Genomic DNA, 23,785 nt, shown 5'->3' with positions numbered 1-23,785 from the left:
CCCACGACCCCATAGCAAACCCTATAGACCCCACGACCCTATAGCAAACCCTATAGACCCCATGGCCCCATAGAATCTATGGCAAACCCCATAGGAAACCCTGTAGACCCCGCGGCCCCATAGGAAACCCTATAGACCCCACGGCCCCATAGGAAACCCTATAGACCCCCCCCCCCCTTCCAATCCCCTTCATTCAACCCCTGGAGGACTCCGCGCCTAGAGCGGCCCTCTCTATGGTCCCCGCGCACCTCCCCACTTCCGCTTCGCATCCGCAGAGGGGCGGGGATAAGAGAGGAAAAGGGGCGTGGTTGTGGGAGGAAGTGGGCGTGGCTAAGAGCGGAAGAGGGCTTTGAAGCCGCCATGCGAGACCGGACGCGGGAACTGCTCCAGGTCCGCGGGGGGCGAGGAGGGAAAAAAAAAGGCGGGCGCTCTTAAAGGGGCCGCGTTAATTAACGCGCTAATTAGCGCTCATTAACGAGGGGATCCTCCGCCCGCAGGATTACATCCCCAGCGATGAGGAAGGAGAGGAGACGGTGGCGTTGGTGGGGCTGAAGGCGGCCAGTGAGGATGAGACGCTGTTGCAGGTGGGGTTAATTAGTGGGTAATTAGGGGTTTATTAATTAGCGCCTAATTAGCGTGGCGGTTGGGGGGGAGGAGGGATTGAGTCGGGGTTGTGGCTTGGAGAAAGGGGGGGTGGGGGCTGTGTGGGATGGGGAGGCGTTGGGCAGCGGCTGATTAGCGTCTAATTAATAATTAATTGGTGGCTAATTAGTAATTAATTAAATGCTAATTAGGGCGTTGGGGGGGGTGATAGGGGAGGCGGCTACACTGCGTGGCATGTAGCTTTATGGGGCGGGTTTAATGCGTGATTAGCAGGTGATTAGCATTTAATTAGCACGGAATAAGTAATTAGGGAGAGTTGATTAATTCTCGCTGGGCATCTGGGGGGTCGAAGCTCATTAAGACACGGCTTAATTAGATTTAGTTGGGGGCGTGCGTGGCGTTAGGGGAACACAAGCATGCAGGCTACTTAATCCTATTTGGCACTTTATTTGCATGTAATTAGCATAGGAGGCGGGGCAAGTGCTTCAAACTGCTTTAATTACTGCCCAAAGCGTGCCTAATTTGCATCTCATTAATGTGCAGTTGAAGCATTTAGGGGGGTGATGAGTTTCGGTGGGGTTAATTGGGTAAATGGCGCTGTGAGACCCCGGAAGTGCCCCTAACACCCCCCCCCCGTCCAAATTAGCATCTAATTAGCATCTAATTAGAATTCAGTGATCAACTATCAACACCTAATTAGTAATTTATGATAGGATGGGCGAAAGGGGGGCATGGTGTCATTAATTGGGGTATTAATGGGGTTAATGGGGGCAAATGGTATCAGGGCTGTCAAAGCTGACCCGAATGGCTTAATTAGCATCTAATTAACATCTAATTAGCGCCTAATTAGCAACTCATTGTGGGGGATGGGGGGCAATGGTGTCATTAATTGGGGTATTAATGGGGTCAATGGGGGGGAATGGCATTGGGGGCCTTGAAAGCAGCCCCGAATGCCTTAATTAGCATCTGATTAGCATCTAATTAGCAACTCATTGTGGGGGGAGAGGGGAATGGGGGGCAATGGTGTCATTAATTGGGGTTTTAATGGGGGTTAATGGGGGGAATGGCATTGGGGGCCTTGAAGGCAGCCCGAATGCCTTAATTAGCATCTGATTAGCATCTAATTAGCGCCTAATTGGCAACTGATTGGGGGTTGGGGGGGGAAGGGGGGCAATGCTGTCATTAATTGGGGTATTAAATGAGGTCAATGGGGGTGAATGGTATCGGGGACCCTGAAGGCGGCCTCGAATGCCTTAATTAGCATCTGATTAGCATCTAATTAGCGCCTAATTGGCAACTGACTGGGGGGATGGGGGAGGAATGGGGGGCAATGGTGTCATTAATTGGGGTATTAATGGGGTCAATGGGGATGAATGGCATGGGGGGCCTTGAAGGCAGCCCGGAACGCCCCTAATGACCCCCTAATTAGCATCTAATTAGCGGCTAACGAGCAATTAATCAGGCGCGGGCGGTGCGGGAAGCGCTGCGCTGCATGGAGCACAAGGTGGCGGCGCTGGAGGCCCTGCAGGAGGCGCTGCTGGGAAACGCCCTGCCTGACAACGGTGGGGTCAGAGGTCATGGCGGGTCAGAGGTCATGGGGGGTCAGAGGTCATGGCGGGTCACGGGGTCATGGGTCTTTCTCTATGGGGTTTCTGTCTATGGGGTTTCTGTCTATGGGGTTTCTGTCTATGGGGTTTCTATCTATGGGGTTTGTCTATGGGGCTGTGCGGGGTTATATGGGGTTTTTCTATGGGGTCTCTATGGGGCTTTTTTGTGGGGTCCCTATGGGGTTTCTCTCCCTATGGGGTTTCCTCTATGGGGCTTTTTTGTGGGGTCTCTATGGGGTTTCCCTCCCCCTATGGGGTTTCCTCCCTATGGGGCTTTTTTGTGGGGTCTCTGGAAGCTCTATGGGGTTTCCCTCTCCCCCTATGGGGTTTCTCTCCCCCTATGGGGTTTCTCTCCCCCTATGGGGCTCTATGGGGCTTTTTTGTGGGGTCTCTATGGGGTTTCTCTCTGGGATCTCTGGAAGCTCTATGGGGTTTCTGTCTATGGGGCTGTGCGGGGTTATATGGGGCTTTTTTGTGGGGTCTCTATGGGGTTTGTCTATGGGGCTGTGTGGGGTTATATGGGGTTTTTCTATAGGGTCTCTGGGGCTTTTTTGTGGGGTCTCTATGGGGTTTTTCTGTGGGGTTTCTGGGGTCTCTATGGGGTTTTTCTGTGGGGTTTGTGGGGTCTCTATAGGGGGTTTCTATGGGGCTGTATGGCGTTATATGGGATTGTATGGGGGCTCTATGGAGTTGTATGGGGTTTGTGGGGCTCTATGAGGCTCTATGGGGCTCTGTGGGGTCTCTATGGGGTTATATGGGGGCTCTATGGGGTTTCTGTGGGCACTTATGGGGTCTCCATGGGGTTTCTATGGAGTTCTAAAGGGTTATATGGGGTTTGGCTGTGGGGTTTCGCTATGGGGTTTGGCTATGGGGTCTCTATGGGGTGCTATGGGGTATCTGTTGAGTTTCCGTGGGCTCTATGGGGTCTCCATGCATCTCTATGGGGTTTTTATGGGTTCTATGGGGCATTACAGGTTTCTATGGGTTTCTGTCTATGGGGTTTCTGTCTATGGGGTTTGTCTATGGGGCTGTGTGGGGTTATATGGGGTTTTTCTATAGGGTCTCTGGGGCTTTTTTGTGGGGTCTCTATGGGGTTTGTGGGGTCTCTATGGGGTTTTTCTGTGGGGTTTGTGGGGTCTCTATGGGGTTTTTCTGTGGGGTTTTCTGGGGTCTCTATGGGGTTTTTCTGTGGGGTTTGTGGGGTCTCTATGGGGGGTTTCTATGGGGCTGTATGGCGTTATATGGGATTGTATGGGGGCTCTATGGAGTTGTATGGGTCTCTGTGAGATCTTTATGGGGTCTGTGGGGCTCTGTGGGGTCTCTATGGGGTTATATGGGGCTCTATGGGGGTTTCTGTGTGCACTTATGGGGTCTCCATGGGGTTTTTATGCAGTTCTAAAGGGTTATATGGGGTTTGGCTATGGGGTTTGGCTATGGGGCTGTGTGGGTTTCTGTGGGGTTTGTCTATGGGGTTGTGTGGGGTCCCTATGGGTCTCTATGTGTCTCTGTGGGTTGCTATGGGGTCTTTGGGGTTTCTATAAGCTCTATAGGGCATTATAGTTCTCTATGGGGTCTTTGGGGTTGCTATGAGCTCTATGGGGTCTCTGTGGGTCCCTATGGGGTCTGAATGTGTCCCTATGGGGTTTCTATGAGCTTTATGGGGCACTATAGCTCTTTATGGGGTCTCTATGGGGTGCTATGGGGTCTCTGGGCTCCCTATGGGCTCCCTATGGGCTCCCTATGGGCTCCCTATGGGGTCTCTGTGTGGGTCGCTGTGGGGTCTCTATGGGGTCTCTATGGGATCTTTGGGGCACTATAGCTCCCTATGGGGTCCCTATGGGGTCTTTGGGGCACTATAGCTCCCTATGGGGTCTCTATGGGGTCCCTATGGGGTCTCTGGGGTTGCTATGAGCTCTATGGGGCACTATAGCTCTCTATGGGGTCTTTATGGGGTCTCTGTGGGCTCTATGGGGCGTGATAGCTCTCTATGGGGATTCTGTGGGGTCTCTATGGGGCATTATGGCGTTCTATGGGGTTTCTATGGGGCGTGATAGCTCTCTATGGGGTCCCTATGGGGTTTCTGTGGGGTTTCTGTGTGTTGCTATGGGGTCTCTGGGGTTGCTATGAGCCCTATAGGGTACTTTAGCTCTCTATGGGGTCTCTATGGGGTCTCTATGGGGTCTCTATGGGTCTCTATGGGGTCTTTGGGGCACTATAGCTCTCTATGGGGTCCCTATGGGCTCCCTATGGGGTTTCTGTGGGGTGTCTGTGGGGTTTCTATGAGCTCTATGGGGTCTCTATGGGGTCTCTATGGGTCTCTATGGGGTCTCTATGGGGTCTCTATGGGGTCTCTATGGGGTCTTTGGGGCACTATAGCTCCCTATGGGGTCTCTATGGGGTCTCTATGGGGTCTCTATGGGGGTGCTATGGGGTCTCTGGGGCACTATAGCTCCCTATGGGGTCCCTATGGGGTTTCTGTGGGGTCTCTATGGGGCACTATAGCTCTCTATGTGGTTTCCGTGGGGTCTCTGTGGGTCTGTGTGCGTTGCTATGGGGCACTATAGCTCTCTGTGGGGTCTGATTGTGTCCCTATGGGGTTTCTGTGGGGTCTCTGGGGTTGCTATGGGGTCTTTGGGGTTGCTATGTGCTCTATAGGGCACTACAGCTCCCTATGGGGTCCCTATGGGGTCCCTATGGGGTCTCTGGGGTTGCTATGAGCTCTATGGGGTCTCTGTGGGGTTGCTATGAGCTCTATGGGGCACTATAGCTCTCTGTGGGGTCCCTATGGGGTTTCTGTGGGTCTGAATGTGTCCTTATGGGGTTTCTGTGGGGTCTCTGTGGGTTGCTATGGGGTCTCTGGGGTTGCTATGAGCTCTATGGGGCACTATAGCTCTCTATAGCTCCTTATGGGGTCCCTATGGGGTTCCTATGGGGTCTCTATGTGGTCTCTATGGGGTCTTTGGGGCACTATAGGTCTATATGGGGTCTTTGTGGATTCCTATGGGGTCTCTGGGGTTGCTATGTGCTCTATAGGGCACTGTAGCTCTCTATGGGGTCCCTATGGGGTCCCTATGGGGTCTTTGGGGTACTATAGCTCTCTATGGGGTCTCTATGGGGTCCCTATGGGGTCTTTGGGGTACTATAGCTCTCTATGGGGTCTCTATGGGGTCTCTATGGGGTCTCTATGGGGTCTCTATGGGGTCCCTATGGGGTCCCTATGGGGTCTTTGGTGCACTATAGCTCTCTATGGGGTCTCTATGGGGTCCCTATGGGGTCTTTGGGGCACTATAGCTCCCTATGGGGTCTCTATGGGATCTCTATGAGGTCTCTATGGGGTCCCTATGGGGTCTCTGGGGTTGCTATGTGCTCTATAGGGCACTGTAGGTCCCTATGGGGTCTCTATGGGGTCCCTATGGGGTCTTTGGGGCACTATAGCTCTCTATGGGGGTCTCTATGGGGGTCTCTATGGGGGTCTCTATGGGGTCTTTGGGGCACTATAGCTCCCTATGGGGTCTCTGGGGTTGCTATGAGCTCTATGGGGCACTATAGCTCTCTATGGGGTTTTTATGGGTCTCTGTGGGCTCTATGGGGCGTGATAGCTCTCTATGGGGATTCTGTGGGGTCTCTATGGGGCATTATGGCGTTCAATGAGGTTTCTATGGGGTCCCTATGGGGGTTTCTGTGGGGTTTCTGTGTGTTGCTATGGGGTCTCTGGGGTTGCTATGAGCTCTATGGGGCGCTTTAGATCTCTATGGGGTTTCTATGGGGTCTTTGGGGTTTGTATGAGCCCTATAGGGCACTTTAGCTCTCTATGGGGTCTCTATGGGGTCTCTATGGGGTCTTTGGGGCACTATAGCTCCCTATGGGGTCTCTATGGGGTCTCTATGGGGTCTCTATGGGGTGCTATGGGGTCTCTGGGGCACTATAGCTCCCTATGGGGTCCCTATGGGGTTTCTGTGGGGTCTCTATGGGGCACTATAGCTCTCTATGTGGTTTCCGTGGGGTCTCTGTGGGTCTGTGTGCGTTGCTATGGGGCACTATAGCTCTCTGTGGGGTCTGATTGTGTCCCTATGGGGTTTCTGTGGGGTCTCTGGGGTTGCTATGGGGTCTTTGGGGTTGCTATGCGCTCTATGGGGCACTATAGGTCCCTATGGGGTCTCTATGGGGTTTCTGTGGGGTTTCTATGGGGTCTCTGTGGGGTTGCTATGAGCTCTATGGGGCACTATAGCTCTCTATGGAGTTCCTATGGGGTGCTATGGGGGTCTCTGGGGCACTATAGCTCCCTATGGGATCTCTATGGGGTCTCTGTGGGGTTTCTATGGGGTCTTTGGGGCACTATAGCTCTCTATGGGGTCTCTATGGGGTCATTGGGGCACTATAGCTCTATATGGGGTCTCTATGGGGTCTCTATGGGGTCTCTATGGGGTCTCTATGGGGTCTCTATGGGGTCTCTATGGGGCACTGTAAGCTCTCTATGGGGTCCCTATGGGGTTTCTGTGGGGTCTCTGGGGTTGCTATGAGCTCCATGGGGCACTGTAGCTGCCTATGGGGTCTCTATGGGGTCTCTATAGGGTCTCTATGGGATCTTTGGGCCACTATAGCTCTATATGGGGTCTGTATGGGTTGCTATGGGGTCTCTGGGGTTGCTATGAGCTCTATGGGGTCCCTATGGGGTCTCTGTGTGGGTCTCTATGTGGTCTCTATGGGGTCTCTATGGGGTCTTTGGGGCACTATAGCTCCCTATGGGGTTTCTGTGGGGTTTCTGTGTGTTGCTATGGGGTCTCTGGGGTTGCTATGAGCTCTATGAGGCGCTTTAGCTCTCTATGGGGTTTCTATGGGGTCTTTGGGGTTTGTATGAGCCCTATAGGGCACTTTAGCTCTCTATGGGGTCTCTATGGGGTCTCTATGGGGTCTCTATGGGGTCTCTATGGGGTCTCTATGGGGTCTCTATGGGGTCTCTATGGGGTCTCTATGGGGTCTCTGGGGCACTATAGCTCTCTATGGGGTCTCTGTGGGGTTTCTATGGGGTCTTTGGGGCACTATAGCTCTCTATGGGGTCTCTATGGGGTCATTGGGGCACTATAGCTCTCTATGGGGTCTCTATGGGGTCTCTATGGGGTCTCTATGGGGTCTCTATGGGGCACTGTAGCTCTCTATGGGGTCCCTATGGGGTTTCTGTGGGGTCTCTGGGGTTGCTATGAGCTCCATGGGGCACTGTAGCTGCCTATGGGGTCTCTATGGGGTCTCTATAGGGTCTCTATGGGATCTTTGGGCCACTATAGCTCTATATGGGGTCTGTATGGGTTGCTATGGGGTCTCTGGGGTTGCTATGAGCTCTATGGGGTCCCTATGGGGTCTCTGTGTGGGTCTCTATGTGGTCTCTATGGGGTCTTTGGGGCACTATAGCTCCCTATGGGGTTTCTGTGGGGTTTCTGTGTGTTGCTATGGGGTCTCTGGGGTTGCTATGAGCTCTATGAGGCGCTTTAGCTCTCTATGGGGTTTCTATGGAGTCTTTGGGGTTTGTATGAGCCCTATAGGGCACTTTAGCCTCTATGGGGTCTCTATGGGGTCTCTATGGGGTCTCTATGGGGTCTCTATGGGGTCTTTGGGGCACTATAGCTCTCTATGGGGTCGCTATGGGGTGCTATGGGGTCCCTATGGGGTTTCTGTGGGGTGTCTGTGGGGTTTCTATGAGCTCTATGGGTGTCTGTGGGGCACTATAGCTCTCTATGGGGTCTGTATGGGGTGCTATGGGGTCTCTGTGGGGTTGCTATGAGCTCTATGGGGCACTATAGCTCTCTATGGGGTCTTTGGGGCACTATAGCTCCCTATGGGGTGCTATGGGGTCTCTATGGGGTCCCTATGGGGTCTTTGGGGGCACTATAGCTCTCTATGGGGTCTCTATGGGGTCCCTATGGGGTCTCTGGGGTTGCTATGAGCTCTATGGGGCACTATGAGGTCTTTGGGCTCCCTATGGGGTCCCTATGGGCTCCCTATGGGGTCTCTGTGTGGGTCGCTATGGGGCAGCCCCACACGGGCCGTTTCCCCAGCAGAGCAGAAGCGCGCCCTGCAGGCTCAGCAGGAGGAGCTGCAGCAGCTGGCCAACCAGACGCGCTGCCGCCTGCAAGGTGGCCGCCCAAAACCCCTCAAATCCACCCCAAAATCCCCCGTTTCCCCCCCACAATCCGCATTTCCCCCCCAAAAAACCCCAAAAGTCCAAAAAATCCCCCGTTTTTTGCCCCCAAATCCCCCGTTTTTACCCCCAAATCCCTGATTTTCACCCCCCAAATCCCCCATTTTTGACCCAAATCCCCCCGTTTTCACCCCCAAATCCCCCGTTTTTGCCCCAAATCCCCCATTTTTTACCCCATTTTCACCCCCAAATCCCCCATTTTCGCCCCCAAATCCCCCGTTTTCTCTCCCAAATCCCCCATTTTTACCCCCAATCCCCCGTTTTCGCCCCCAAATCCCTCATTTTTCCCCCAAATCCCCCATCTTTGCCCCCAAATCCTATTTTTACCCCCAAAATCCCTTCATAAGATCCCCAAATCCCCATTTCCTCCCCCAAAATCTCCTTTTTCTCCCTAAAAAATCCCTCATTTTTACCCCCAAAATCCCTTCATACCATCCCCAAAATCCCCTTTTTCTCCCCCAAAATCCCATTTTTTACCCTCAAAATCCCTTTATAGGATCCCCAAATCCCATTTTTACCCCAAAAATCTCTTTATAGGATCCCAAAAATCCCATTCCCCCCCAAAATCCCATTTTACCCCAAAAATGTCTTTATAGGATCCCCAAATCCCCCATTTCCCCCCCCCCAAAATCCCCATTTCCTCCCCAAAATCCCTTTATAGGATCCTAAAAATCTCCTTTTTCTCCCTAAAAATCCCCCCTTTTTCCCCCAAAACCCCTTTATAGGATCCCCAAAATCCCATTTTTTCCCCCTAAATCCCCTTTTTCATCCCAAAATCCCATTCTTACCCAAAAATCCCTTCATAGGATCCCCAAAATCCCCTTTTTCTTCCCCAAATCCCATTTTTACCCCATTTTCTCCCCAAAATCCCTTCATAGGATCCCAAAAATCCCTTCATAGCTTCCCAAAATCCCCCATTTTTTCCCCCCCAAATCCCCCATTTCCTTCCCTATATCCCATTTTTACCCCAAAAATCCCATTATAGGATCCCCAAAAATCCCATTTTCACCCCAAAAATTCCTTCTTAGGATACCAAAATCCCCCATTTTTCTCCCCCCAAATCCCATTTTTACCCCATTTCCCCCCCAAAATCCCTTTATAGGATCCCAAAATCCCCTTTTTTCTGCCCCCAAAATCCCATTTTTACCCCATTTCTCCCCCAAATCCCCCATTTTTACCCCAAAAATCCCTTCATAGCATCCCAAAAATCCCCTTTTTCTGACCCAAAATCCCATGTTTACCCCAAATCCCCTTTTTCTTCCCTAAAATCCCATTTATCCCCCCAAAATCCCTTTATAGGATCCCAAAAATCCCTTTTTTCTCCACCAGAATCCCCTTTTTCACCCCAAAATCCCTTTCTTACCCCCAAAATCCCTTCATAGCATCCCAAAAAATCCCATTTTCACCCCAAAAATCCCATTTTTTCTCCCCCAAATCCCATTTTTACCCCCAAAATCCTTTCATAGCATCCCAAAAATCCCATTTTTCACCCCCAAATCCCTTTTTCTCCCCCAAAATCCCCTTTTTCTCCCCCCCCCAAATGCCCCCAAATCCCCATTTTCCCCCCCAATCCCCCATTTTTCCCCCCAAATCCCCCATTTTTCCCCTCTAAATCCCATTTTTACCCCATTTCCCCCCCAAAAATCCCTTTATAGGATCCCCAAAATCCTCTTTTTCCCCCCCAAAATCCCCCATTTTTACCCCAAAAATCCCTTCATAGGATCCCAAAATCCCCCTTTTTTACCCCAAATTTCCCTATATTGGATCCCCAAAATCCCATTTTTACCCCATTTCTCCCCAAAATCCCCCATTCTTACCCCAAAAATCCCTTGATAGCATCCCAAAAATCCCATTTTCCTGCCAAAATCCCCTTTTTCTCCCCAAAAAATCCCCCATTCCCCCCAAAAAATCGCATTTTTACCCCAAAATCCCTTTATAGGATCCCAAAAATCCCCTTTTTCTCCCCCAAATCCCATTTTTAACCCCAAAAATCCACATTTCCTCCCCAAAATTCCTTCATAGGATCCCCAAAATCCCCCATTTTTCCCCCCAAAATCCCCGTTTTCCTCCCCCCCGAATCCCATTTTTACCCCATTTTCCCCCCAAAATCCCCTTTTCTCTCCCACAATGTCCCAAAATCCCCCCATTTTCCCCCCAAATCACCCATTTTTCCACCCCCAAAATCCCCTTTTTCTGACCCAAAATCCCATTTTTTTCCCCCAAAATCCCATTTTCACCCCCCAAAATCCCTCATTTCCTCCACAAAATCCCGTTTTTCTCCCCAAAATCCCATTTTTTACCCCATTTTCCCCCCCAAATCCCCCATTTTTACCCCAAAATCCCCTTTTTCCCCCCCCCAAAATCCCATTTTCCCCCCCAAAAAATCCCTCATTCCCCCCAAAATCCCATTTTTACCCACCAAAAATCCCCCAAAATCCCTTCATACCATCCCAAAAATCCCCTTTTTCTGACCCAAAATCCCATTTTTCCCCCCAAATCCCCCATTTTTGACCCCCAAAATCCCTTTATGGGATCCCCAAATCCCCATTTTCTCCCCCAAAAATCCCATTTTTACCCCATTTCTCCCCAAAATCCCCCATTCTTACCCCCAAAAATCCCTTCATAGCGTCCCAAAATCCCCTTTTTCTCCCCCCAAAATCCCTTTATAGGTTCCCCCAAAATCCCTTTTTTCTCCCCCAAAATCTCATTTCTACCCCAAAAATCCCTTTATAGGATCCCTAAAATCCCATTTTTCCCCCCCCAAAATCCCCTTTTTCTGACCCAAAATCCCATTTTCCACCCAAAATCCCCTTTTTCTCCCCCACCCAAATGCCCCCAAATCCCCCATTTTCCCCCCAAATCCCCCATTTTTCTCCCCCAAAATCCCATTTTTTACCCCATTTCCCCCCCAAAATCCCTTTATAGGATCCCCAAATCCCCTTTTTCCCCCCCTAAATCCCATTTTTACCCTATTTTTCACCCCAAAATCCCATTTTTCCCCCCAAATCCCCCATTTTTACCCCCAAAATCCTTCATAGGATCCCAAAATCCCCTTTTTCTCCCCCCAAATCCCATTTTTACCCCAAAACTCCCATTATAGGATCCCAAAAATCCCTTCATAGCATCCCAAAATCCCCTTTTTCTTCCCCAAATCCCATTTTTACCCCATTTCTCCCCAAAATCCCCCATTCTTACCCCCAAAATTCCATCTTTACCCCAAAAATCCCATTTCCCCCCCCAAAATCCCCTTTTTACCCCAAAAATCCCATTTTTCTCCCCCCCCAAATGCCCCAAAATCCCCCATTTTCCCCCCAAATCCCTCATTTTTCACCCCAAAAATCCCCTATTTTTCCCTGAAAATCCCATTTTTCCCCCCAAAATCCCATTTTTACCCCATTTCTCCCCCAAATCCCCCATTTTCACCCCAAAAATCCCTTCATAGGATCCCAAAATCCCTCATTTCCTCCCCCAAAATCGCCTTTTTCTGACCCAAAATCCCATTTTCGACCCAAAATCCCCTTTTTCTCCCCCCCCCAAATGCCCCAAAATCCCTCATTTTCCCCCCAAATCCCCCATTTTTCCCCTCTAAATCCCATTTTTACCCCATTTCCCCCCCAAAATCCCTTTATAGGATCCCCAAAATTCCCTTTTTCTCCCCCAAAATCCCCCATTCTTACCCCCAAAAATCCCTTCATAGCATCCCAAAAATCCCCCATTTTCACCCCAAAATCCCTTTATAGGATCCTAAAATCCCCCATTTTTACCCCAAATTTTCCTTTATAGGATCCCAAATCACCTTTTTCTCCCTAAAAACCCCTCATTTTTACCCCAAAATCCCTTTATAGGATCCCAAAATCCCCTTTTTCTCCCCCAAAATCCCATTTTTACCCCATTTCTCCCCAAAATCCCCCATTTTCACCCCAAAAATCCCTTCATAGCATCCCAAAAATCCCCTTTTTCTGACCCAAAATCCCATTTTCACCCCATTTCTCCCCAAAATCCCCTTTTCCTCCCCAAAATCCCCCATTTTACCCCAAAATCCCTTTATAGGATCCCCAAATCCCCCATTTCCCCCCCAAAATCCCCTTTTTACCCCAAAGAATCCCTTTACAGGATCCTAAAAATCCCCTTTTTCTTCCTAAAAATCCCCCATTCCACCCTAAAATCCCATTTTTCATCCCAAAATCCCATTCTTACCCCAAAAATCCCATTATAGGATCCCTAAAATCCCATTTTTTCCCCCCCAAAATCCCCCATTTTTCCCCCCCAAAATCCCATTTTTACCCCATTTCTCCCTAAAATCCCCCATTCTTACCCCAAAATCCCTTCATAGGTTCCCAAAAATCCCCTTTTTCTGACCCAAAGTCCCATTTTCACCCCATTTCTCCCCAAAATCCCTTCATAGCATCCCAAAAATCCCCCATTTCCCCCCCAAAATCCCATTTTTACCCCAAAATCCCTTTATAGGATCCCTAAAATCCCGTTTTCCCCCCCCAAAATCCCATTTTCCCCTATTTTTCCCCCAAAATCCCATTTTCACCCCAAAATCCCATTTTTCCCCCCAAATCCCCCATTTCCCCCCCAAAATCCCTTCATAGGATCCCCAAAATCCCCTTTTTCTCCCCCAAAATCCCATTTTTACCCCATTTCTCCCCCAAATCCGCCATTTTTACCCCAAAAATCCCTTCATAGCTTCCCAAAAATCCCCTTTTTCTGACCCAAAATCCCATTTTTCCCCCCAAAATCCCCTTTTTCTCCCCAAAAATCCCCCATTCCCCCCCAAAAATCCCATTTTTACCCCCAAAATCCCTTCATAGGATCCCAAAATCCCGTTTTTCTCCCCCCAAATCCCATTTTCACCTCCCCCAATCCCCTTTTTTTTCCCCAAAATCCCATTTGTCCCCCCCAAAATCCCTTTATAAGATCCCAAAATCCCCCTTTTCCCCCCAAAATCCCCTTTTTCTCCCTAAAACCCCCATTTTTACCCCCAAAATCTTTTATAGGATCCCCAAAATCTCATTTTTTCCCCCCCAAATCCCATTTTTACCCCATTTCTCCTCCAAATCCCCCATTCTTACCCCAAAAATCCCTTGATAGCATCCCTAAAATCCCCTTTTTCTACCCCAAAATCCCATTTTTACCCCAAAAATCCCTTTATAGGATCCCCAAATCCCTCATTCCCCCCCCAAAAATCCCTTTTTCCCCCTAAAATCCCATATTTTTTCCCCCAAAATCCCATTTATCCCCCCAAAATCCCTTTATAGGATCTCAAATCCCATTCTTACCCCAAAAATCCCTTCATAGGATCCCCAAATCCCCCATTTCCTCCCCCAAAATCCCCTTTTTCTCCCTAAAAATCCCCCGTTCCCCCCCAAAAATCCCAGTTTTACCCCAAAAAAACCCTTTATGGCATCCCAAAAATCCCCCATTTCCCCCCAAAATCCCCTTTTTCACCCCAAAATCCCATTCTTACCCCAAAATTCCCATTATAGGATCCTAGAATCCTCCATTTCCCCCCAAAATCCCATTTTTCCCCAAAGAATCCCTTTATAGAATCCCAAAAATCCCATTTTTACCCCCAAATCCCATTTTTACCCCCAAAATCCCTTCATAGGATCCCAAAAATCCCCTTTTTCTGACCCAAAATCCCATTTTCACCCCATTTCTCCCCAAAATCCCTTCATAGCATCCCAAAAATCCCATTTTTTCCCCCAAAACTCCCATTCTTACCCCAAAATCCCTTTATAGGATCCCAAAATCCCCCATTTCCCCCCCAAACCCCATTTTCCCCCCCAAAATCCCTTCATACCATCCCAAAAATTTCCTTTTTCTGACCCAAAATCCCATTTTTCCCCCCAAATCCCCCATTTTTGACCCCCAAAATCCCTTTATAGGATCCCAAAATCCCCTTTTTCTCCCCCAAATCCCATTTTTACCGCATTTCTCCCCCAAATCCCCCATTTTTACCCCCAAAATCCCTTCATAGCATCCAAAATCCCCTTTTTCTCCCCCAAAATCCCATTTTCCACCCAAAATCCCCTTTTTCTCCCCCCCCCAAATGCCCCAAAATCCCTCATTTTCCCCCCAAATCCCCCATTTTTCCCCCCTAAATCCCATTTTTACCCCATTTCCCCCCCAAAATCCCTTTATAGGATCCCCAAATCCCCTTTTTCCCCCCCCAAAATCCCATTTTTACCCCATTTTCCCCCCAAAATCCCTTTTTTCTCCCACAATGCCGCAAAATCCCCCATTTTCCCCCCCAAATCACCCATTTTTCACCCCCAAAATCCCCTTTTTCTGACCCAAAATCCCATTTTTTTCCCCCAAAATCCCATTTTTCACCCCAAAAATCCCCTTTTTCCCCCCCAAAATCCCATTTTTACCCCGTTTCTCCCCAAAATCCCCCATTTTTACCCCAAAAATCCCTTCATAGCATCCCAAAAATCCCCTTTTTCTGACCCAAAATCCCATTTCCCCCCAAAATCCCCTTTTTCTCCCCCAAATCCCATTTTTACCCCCAAAATCCCTTTATAGGATCCCTAAAATCCCATTTTCCCCCCCAAAATCCCATTTTTCCCCTATTTTTCCCCCAAAATCCCTTTTTTCACCCCAAAATCCCATTTTTCCCCCCAAATCCCCCATTTTTGACCCCCAAAATCGCTTTATAGGATCCCCAAAATCCCGCATTTTTCTCTCCCAAAATCCCATTTTTACCCCATTTCCCCCCCAAAATCCCATTTATCCCCCCAAAAATCCCTTCATAGCATCCCCAAAATCCCCTTTTTCTGACCCAAAATCCCATTTTCACCCCATTTCTCCCCAAAATCCCCTTTTTCTCCCCCCAAAATCCCCCATTTTACCCCAAAAATCCCTTTATAGGATCCCAAAATCCCCATTTCCCCCCCCAAAATCCCTTCATAGCATCCCAAAAATCCCCTTTTTCTCCCCAAAATCCCATTCTTACCCCTAAAATCCCTTTATAGGTTCCCAAAATCCCCCGTTTTTTCCCCCAAAATCCCTTCATAGGATCCCCAAAATCCCATTTTCCGCCCAAAAATCCCATTATAGGATCCTAGAATGCCCCATTTTTACCCCAAAATCCTTCATAGGATCCCCAAAATCCCACTTTTCCCCCCAAAAATCCCCTTTCTCCCCCAAAAATACCATTTTTACCCCATTTTCCCCCCAAAATCCCTTTTTTCTCCCACAATGCCACAAAATCCCCCATTTTCCCCCCCAAATCACCCATTTTTCACCCCCAAAATCCCCTTTTTCTGACCCAAAATCCCATTTTTTCCCCCAAAATCCCATTTTTCACCCCCAAAATCCCATTTTTCCCCCCAAAATCCCCGTTTTCTCCCCCCAAATCCCATTTTTACCCCATTTCCCCCCAAAATCTCTTCATAGCATCCCAAAATCCCCCATTTTTTCCCCCCAAATCCCCCATTTCCCCCCAAAAATCCCCTTTTTCTCCCTAAAATCCCATTCTTACCCCAAAAATCCCTTTATAGGATCCCGAAAATCCCCTTTTTCTCCCCCAAAATCCCCCATTGCCCCCCCAAAATCCCCTTTTTCTCCCTGAAAACCCCCCAATTTTCCCCCCAAAAACCCCTTTATAGGATCCCAAAATCCCCCATTTTCCCCCTAAATCCCATTTTTCACCCCCAAAATCCCCGTTTTCTCCCCCCGAATCCCATTTTTACCCCATTTTTCCCCCCAAAAATCCCCTTTTTCTGACCCAAATCCCCCTTTTCTCCCCAATGCCCCAAAATCCCCCCTTTTCCCCCCATTCCGCAGCTCTGGAGCCTCGGCCGGAGGAGCTCCAAAACCTGGCCTCCATCAGCGCCCGCGTGAGGCGCACACAGGTACTGAAATGGGGGGAAAAACAGCCATTTGGGGGCTTTGGGGTGAAAAACGGCAATTTTGGGGATTTTGGGGCGAAAAAGGGCCGTTTTTGGGCTTTGGGGGCGAAAAAGGGCCGTTTTGGGGCTTTGGGGTGAAAAACTGCAATTTGGGGGATTTTGGGGGCGAAAAAAGGGCCGCTTTGGGGTGAAAAAGGGCCGCTTTGGGGCGAAAAAAGGGCCGTTTTGGGGTGAAAAAGGGCCGTTTTGGGGCTTTGGGGTGAAAAACTGCGATTTTGGGGGCGAAAAAAGGGCCGTTTTGGGGCGAAAAAGGGCCGTTTTGGGGCTTTGGGGCGAAAAAAGGGCCGCTTTGGGGCGAAAAAGGGCCGTTTTGGGGCTTTGGGGGCGAGAAAGGGCCGTTTTGGGGTGAGAAAGGGCCGTTTTGGTGCTTTGGGGTGAAAAACTGCAATTTTGGGGAATTTGGGGGCAAAAAAGGGCCGTTTTGGGGCTTTGGGGGAGATTTCATGTTCGTTTATTGGGATTTTGTGGCCATTTCTTGGGATTTGGGGTCATTAATTGGGATTTTGGGGCCGTTTCTTTTGATTTTTGGGTTCATTTCTTGGGTAATTTTGGGTAATTTTGGGGTAATTTTGGGGCCGTTTCTTTTGATTTTGGTGCCATTTGTTGGGATTTTGGTGCGATATGTTGGGATTTTGGGGACATTTCTTTTGATTTTGGGTTCATTTCTTGGGATTTTGGGTTCATTTCTTTTGATTTTGGGTTCATTTCTTAGGATTTGGGGTCATTTTGGGGCCCTTTCTTGGGATTTTGGGGTCATTTATTGGGATTTTGGGGCCGTTTATTGCAATTTTGGGGCCATTTATTGGAATTTGGGGTCCTCCATTGGGATTTTGGGTCATTTTGGGAGATTTCATGTCCGTTTCTTGGGATTTTGGGGCCATTAATTGGGATTTTGGGGCTGTTTCTTAGGATTTCGTGGCCATTTCTTAGGATTTGGGGTCATTTTGGGAGATTTTGGGTCCATTTCTTGAGTTTTTGGGGTCTTTCATTGGGATTTTGGGGCCGTTTCCTGGGATTTCATGGCCATTTCTTGGGATTTGGGGTCATTTGGGGTCATTTTGGGGCCATTTCTTTTTGATTTTGGGTTCATTTATTGGGATTTTGGGGCATTTTGGGGCCGTTTCTTGGGATTTTGTGGCCATTTCTTGGGATTTTGGGGCCATTTCGTTTGATTTTGGGTTCATTTGTTGGGATTTGGGGTCATTTTGGGTCATTTTGTGGCCGTTTCTTGGCATTTTGTGGCCGTTTCATGGGGTTTTGGTGCCGTTTGTTGGGATTTGGGGTTCATTGAGTGGGATTTTGGGTTCATTGAGTGGGATTTTGGGGTCATTTCTTGGGATTTTGGGGTCATTTCTTAGGATTTGGGGTCATTTGGGGTCCTTTTGGGTCATTTTGAGTCATTTTGGGTCATTTTGGGGCCGTTTCTTGGCATTCTGTGGCCATTTCTTGGGATTTTGGGTCATTTTGGTAGATTTCGGGGTCCTTTATTGGGATTTTGGGGTCATTTCTTGGGATTTTCGGTTATTTTGGGAGATTTCATGTCCATTTCTTGGGATTTTGGGGCCAATTATTGCGATTTTGGGTTCATTTCTTGGGATTTTGGGTCATTTTGGGTCATTTTGGGTCATTTTGTGGCCGTTTCATGGGGTTTTGGGTTCATTTCTTGGGATTTTGGGTTCATTTCTTGTGATTTGGGGTCATTTTGGGTCATTTTGGGGCCGTTTTTTGGGATTTGGGGTCATTTGGGGTCATTTTGGGTTCATTTCTTGGGATTTTGTGGCCATTTCTTAGGATTTGGGGTCATTTTGGGTCATTTTGTGGCCGTTTCTTGGCATTTTGTGGCCATTTCATGGGGTTTTGGTGCCGTTTCTTGGGATTTTGGGGCCATTTCTTTTGATTTTGGGTTCATTTCTTGGGATTTTGGGTCATTTTGGGTCATTTTGGGGCCGTTTGTTGGCATTCTGGGGCCGTTCCATGGGGTTTTGGTGCCGTTTGTTGGGATTTTGGGTTCATTTCTTGGGATTTTGGGTTCATTTCTTGTGATTTGGGGTCATTTTGGGTCATTTTGTGGCCGTTTCTTGGGATTTTGGGGCCATTTCTTGGGATTTTGGGGCCATTTCTTGGGATTTGGGGTCATTTTGGGTCATTTTGGGGCCGTTTCTTGGCATTTTGTGGCCGTTCCATGGGGTTTTGGTGCCATTTGTTGGGATTTGGGGTTCATTTCTTGAGATTTTGGGGTCATTTTGGGTCATTTTGTGGCCATTTCTTGGCATTTTGTGGCCGTTTCATGGGATTTTGGTGCCATTTCTTGGGATTTTGGGGTCCTTTCTTGGGTTTTCGTGGCCATTTTTTGGGATTTGGGGTCATTTTGTGTCATTTTGGGGTCATTTCTTGGGATTTTAGGGTCCTTTATTGGGATTTTGTGTCATTTTGGGTCATTTTGTGGCCGTTTCTTGGCATTTTGTGGCCGTTCCATGGGGTTTTGGTGCCGTTTGTTGGGATTTGGGGTCATTTTGGGTCATTCTGGGTCATTTTGCGGCCGTTTCTTGGCATTTTTTGGCCGTTCCATGGGGTTTTGGTGCCGTTTGTTGGGATTTGGGGTCATTTTGGGTCATTTTGGGGTCGTTTGTTGGGATTTGGGGTCATTTATTGGGATTTCGTGGCCATTTCTTGGGATTTGGGGTCATTTTGGGTCATTTTGGGGCCATTTCTTGGCATTTTGGGGTCATTTATTGGTATTTTGGGGCCGTTTCTTGGGATTTTGGGTTCATTTCTTGGGATTTGGGGTTATTTGAGGTCATTTTGGGTCATTTTGGGGCCCTTTATTGGGGTTTTGGTGCCATTTGTTGGGATTTTTGTGCCATTTCTTGGGATTTTGGTGTCATTTCTTGGGATTTTGGGTCATTTTGGGTCATTTTGGGGCCGTTTCATGGTGTTTTGGTGCCGTTTGTTGGGATTTGGGGTCATTTTGGGTTCATTTCTTGGGATTTAGGGTTCATTTCTTGGGATTTGGGGTCATTTTGGGTCATTTTGTGGCCGTTTCTTGGCATTTTGGGGTCATTTCTTGGGATTTTGGGGCCATTTCTTGGGATTTTGTGTCCTTTTGGGTCCTTTTGGGTCCTTTTGGGTCATTTTGGGGTCATTTTGGGGCCGTTTCTTGGCATTTTGGGGCCATTTCATGGGGTTTTGGTGCCGTTTGTTGGATTGGGGTTTGCTGATGGGCCCTTTGTGTCTCTTGCAGCACGGCGTCCTCCTGCAGGACTTCCTGGACGTGACGTCGAGGCTCCACGCGGCTCAGAGCCACTACAGGCAGCGCTGCCTGCAGCGAGTGCGGCGCCATCTGCACATCAGTCAGTGCCACAACACCCCAAAAATCCCCCCAAAAAGGGCAAAAATGGCCCCAAAATTGCCCGAAAAATGGCCCCCAAAATGACCTAAAAATGGCTTTAAAATGGCCCCAATATGACCCCAAAAATGCCCTAAAAATGGCTTAAAAATGGCCTCAAAAATGACCCCAAAATTGCCCGAAAAATGGCTTTAAAATGACCCCAAAAACGACCTAAAAATGGCCCTAAAAATTACCCCAAAAATGGCCCTAAAGTGACCCCAAAAATGACCCAGAATGGCCCCAAAAAGGCCAAAAATGACCCTAAAAATGGCTTAAAAATTGCCCTAAAAATGTCCCCAAAAACGACCCCAAAATGGCCCCAAAAATGGCCCTAAAAATGCCCCTGAAATGACCCCAAAAATGGCCTTAAAAATGGCCCCAAAAATGGCCTTAAAAATGCCTTAAAAATGATCCTAAAAATGGCCCCAAAAATGGGCCTAAAAATGACCCCAAAAATGGCCCTAAAAATGGCCCAAAATGACCCCAAAATGGCCCCAAAAATGGCTTAAAAATGACCCCAAAATGGGCCTAAAAATGGCCCCAAAAATGACCCCAAAAATGACCCCAAAAATGACCCCCAAAAAGGCCCTAAAATGACACCAAAATGGCCCCAAAAATGGCCCCAAAAAGGGCAAAAATGACCCCAAAATTGCCCGAAAAATGGCTTAAAAATGGCCCCAAAAACGACCCCAAAAAGGGCAAAAATGACCCCAAAATGGCCCCCAAATTGCCCTAAAAATGGCTTTAAAATGGCCCCAAAAATGACCCCAAAAATGGCCCCAAAAAGGCCAAAAATGACCCAGAATGGCCCCAAAAATGGCCCTAAAATGACCCAGAATGGCCCCAAAAATGGACCCAAAAATGGCCCCAAAAAGGGCAAAAATGGCCCCAAAATTGCCCGAAAAATGACCCCAAAAATGACCTAAAAATGGCTTAAAAATGACCACAAAATGGCCCCAAAAATGGCCCTAAAATGACACAGAATGGCCCTAAAAATGGCCCCAAAAATGGCCCTAAAAATGGCCCCAAAAATGACCCCAAAAATGACCCCAAAATTGCCCTAAAAATGGCTTTAAAATGACCCTTAAAGTGGCCCCGAAATGACCCTAATAATGGCTTAAAAATGGCCCCAAAATGGCCCCAAAAATGACCCCAAAAATGGCCCTAAAATGACCCTAAAAATGCCCTAAAAATGACCCCAAATTGACCCAGAATGGCCCCAAAAATGACCTCAAAAATGACCCCAAAAAGGCCCTAAAAATGGCCCCAAAAATGGCCCCAAAAATGGCCCCAAAAATGACCCTAAAGATGCCTTAAAAATGGCCCCCAAAATGGCCCCAAAAATGGCCCCAAAAATGGCTTTAAAATCACCCTAAAAATGGCCCCAAAAATGACCCCAAAAATGGCCCCAAAAAGGCCAAAAATGACCCCAAAATTGCCCGAAAAATTGCTTTAAAATGGCCCCAAAAATGGCCCCAAAAATGAGCCCAAAAATGGCTTTAAAATGACCCTAAAAATGGCCCCAAAAAGGGCCCTAAAATGGCCCCAAAAAGGGCAAAAATGACCCCAAAATTGCCCAAAAAATGGCCCCAAAAACGACCCCAAAAAGGGCAAAAATGACCCCAAAATGGCCCAAAAAATGGCCCCAAAAATGACCTTAAAAACGCCTTAAAAATGACCCCAAAAATGCCCTAAAAATGGCCCCAAAATGACCCCAAAAATGGGCCTAAAATGGGCCTAAAAATGACCCCAAAGATTACCCAGAATGACCCCAAAAATGACCGTAAAAATGGCCCCAAAATGACCTTAAAAATGCCTTAAAAATGACCCCAAAAAAGCCCCAAAAATGGCCCCAAAAATGACACAGAATGGCCCCAAAAATAACCCCAAAAATGGCCCTAAAAATGACCCTAAAAATGCCTTGAAAATGACCCCAAAAATGGGCCTAAAAATGACCTTAAAAATGGCCCTAAAATAACCCAGAATGGCCCCAAAAATGGCCACAAAAATGGGCCTAAAAATGACCCCAAAAATGGCCCCAAAATTGCCCTAAAAATGGTTTAAAAATGGCTCAAAAATGGCTTAAAAATGGCCCCAAAAATGGCCTAAAATGACCCAGAATGGCCCCAAAAATGACCCTAAAAATGACCCCAAAAACAACCCCAAAATGGGCCTAAAAATGGCCCCAAAAATGACCCCAAAAATGACCCCAAAAAAGGCCCTAAAATGACCCCAAAATGGCCCCAAAAATGGACCCAAAAATGGCCCTAAAATGACCCCAAAATTGCCCTAAAAATGGCCCCAAAAATGACCCTAAAAATGGCCCTAAAATTACCCAGAATGGCCCCAAAAATGGACCCAAAATTGCCCGAAAAATGACCCCAAAAATGCCCTAAAAATGGCTTTAAAATGGCCTAAAAATGGCCCCAAAAAGGCCAAAAATGACCCCAAAATTGCCCGAAAAGTGGCTTTAAAATGACCCTAAAATGGTTACAAAATTGACCTAAGAATGGCTTTTAAATGACGTAAAAATGGCCCCAAAAATGACCCCAAAAAGGCCAAAAATGGCCCCAAAATTGGCTTTAAAATGACCCTAAAAATAGCCTCAAAAATGGCCCCAAAAATGACCCCAAATTGACCCAGAATGGCCTCAAAAATGACCCCAAAAATGGCCCCAAAATTGCCCGAAAAATGGCTTTAAAATGACCCCAAAAATGGCCCCAAAATGACCCAGAATTGCCCCAAAAATGACCCCAAAAATGGCCCTAAAATGACCCTAAAAATGCCCTAAAAATGACCCCAAATTGACCCAGAATGGCCCCAAAAATGGCCCCAAAAATGACCCCAAAAATGGCCCCAAAAATGACCCTAAAGATGCCTTAAAAATGGGCCCAAAAATGGCCCCAAAAATGGCCCCAAAAATGGCTTTAAAATCACCCTAAAAATGGCCCCAAGAATGACCCCAAAAATGGCCCCAAAAAGGCCAAAAATGACCCCAAAATTGCCCGAAAAATGGCTTTAAAATGGCCCCAAAAATGGCCCCAAAATTGCCCGAAAAATGGCCCCAAAAATGGCCCCAAAAAATGACCCAAAATTGGCCCCAAAAGTGGCCCCAAAAAAGGCCCTAAAATGACCCCAAAAATGACCCTAAAATGACCCAGAATGGCCCTAAAAATGACCCCAAAAATGACCTTAAAAATGGCTTTAAAATGACCCCAAAAATGGCCCCAAAAATGAACCCAAAAATGCCCTAAAAATGGCTTAAAAATTGCCCTAAAAATGTCCCCAAAAATGCCCTAAAAATGGCTTTAAAGTGGCCCCAAAAATGACCCCAAAAAGGGCAAAAAATGACCCCAAAATGGCCCTAAAAAATGGCCCCAAAAATGACCCCAAAAATGGCTTAAAAATGGCTTAAAAATGACCACAAAATGGCCCTAAAATGGTCTCAAAAATGACATTTATTAATGGGGTTTGGGGTCCATTAATGGGGTTTGGGGTCCATTAATTGGCTTTGAGGTCCATTAATGGGGTTTGGGGTCCATTAATGGGGTTTGGGGTCTATTAATGGGGTTTGGGGTCCATTAATTGGGGTTTGGGGTCCATTAATTGGCTTTGGGGTCCATTAATTGGGCTTTGAGGGTCTATTAATTGGCTTTGGGGTCCATTAATTGGCTTTGGGGTCCATTAATTGGGTTTGGGGGTCCATTAATGAGGTTTGGGGTCTATTAATTGGGGTTTGGGGTCCATTAATTGGGTTTGGGGTCCATTAATGGGGTTTGGGGTCCATTAATTGGGTTTGGGGTCCATTAATGGGGTTTGGGGTCCATTAATTGGGTTTGGGGTCCATTAATGGGGTTTGGGGTCCATTAATGGGGTTTGGGGTCCATTAATTGGGTTTGGGGTCCATTAATTGGGTTTGGGGTCCATTAATGGGGTTTGGGGTCCATTAATGGGGTTTGGGGTCTATTAATTGGGTTTGGGGTCTATTAATGGGGTTTGGGGCCTATTAATTGGCTTTGGGGTCCATTAATTGGGTTTGGGGTCCATTAATGGGGTTTGGGGTCTATTAATT

At 47.8% G+C, this 23,785-nt stretch overlaps 2 protein-coding genes across 9 annotated transcripts in view; both read left to right on the top strand.

Annotated features, from left to right (window-relative positions):
- The first annotated feature begins 319 nt into the window (after window positions 1-319).
- Window positions 320-23,785, top strand: part of LOC125687738 (syntaxin-4-like) — a 36,590-nt gene continuing 13,124 nt past the window's right edge. For all 3 annotated transcript variants that reach the window (XM_048932994.1, XM_048932996.1, XM_048932995.1), the window contains exons 1-6: window positions 320-390; window positions 498-584; window positions 2,066-2,165; window positions 8,264-8,338; window positions 16,201-16,268; window positions 19,567-19,675. In XM_048932994.1, coding sequence (XP_048788951.1) covers window positions 361-390; window positions 498-584; window positions 2,066-2,165; window positions 8,264-8,338; window positions 16,201-16,268; window positions 19,567-19,675 — 469 coding nt within the window. In that variant the 5' untranslated portion in view covers window positions 320-360. The remainder of the gene's footprint in view (window positions 391-497; window positions 585-2,065; window positions 2,166-8,263; window positions 8,339-16,200; window positions 16,269-19,566; window positions 19,676-23,785) is intronic.
- Window positions 2,172-8,252, top strand: LOC125687736 (shematrin-like protein 1). Of its 6 annotated transcripts, none has more exons than XM_048932983.1 (2): window positions 2,172-4,347; window positions 7,019-8,252. In XM_048932983.1, the coding sequence occupies exon 1, from the start codon at window positions 2,198-2,200 to the stop codon at window positions 3,494-3,496; it is 1,299 nt and encodes a 432-aa protein (XP_048788940.1). In that variant the 5' UTR covers window positions 2,172-2,197; the 3' UTR covers window positions 3,497-4,347; window positions 7,019-8,252. The 6 variants fall into 6 exon arrangements, 3 of the variants coding, with proteins under 3 accessions (XP_048788940.1, XP_048788941.1, XP_048788943.1); XM_048932984.1 differs by having other exon boundaries at window positions 2,172-4,503; window positions 7,088-8,252; XM_048932986.1 differs by having other exon boundaries at window positions 2,172-4,514; window positions 7,088-8,252.

The sequence above is a fragment of the Lagopus muta genome, unplaced genomic scaffold (genome assembly GCF_023343835.1).
Source record: "Lagopus muta isolate bLagMut1 unplaced genomic scaffold, bLagMut1 primary scaffold_181, whole genome shotgun sequence".
Lineage (NCBI taxonomy): Eukaryota > Metazoa > Chordata > Aves > Galliformes > Phasianidae > Lagopus > Lagopus muta.
Note: the sequence above shows the minus strand (reverse complement) of the source record. Positions and strands in the feature narration are given on the sequence as shown.

Bases quoted from the DNA above. Each gene is read 5' to 3' on its own strand.
- LOC125687736 (XM_048932983.1), top strand. From the start codon at position 2,198: ATGGGGGGTCAGAGGTCATGGCGGGTCACGGGGTCATGGGTCTTTCTC.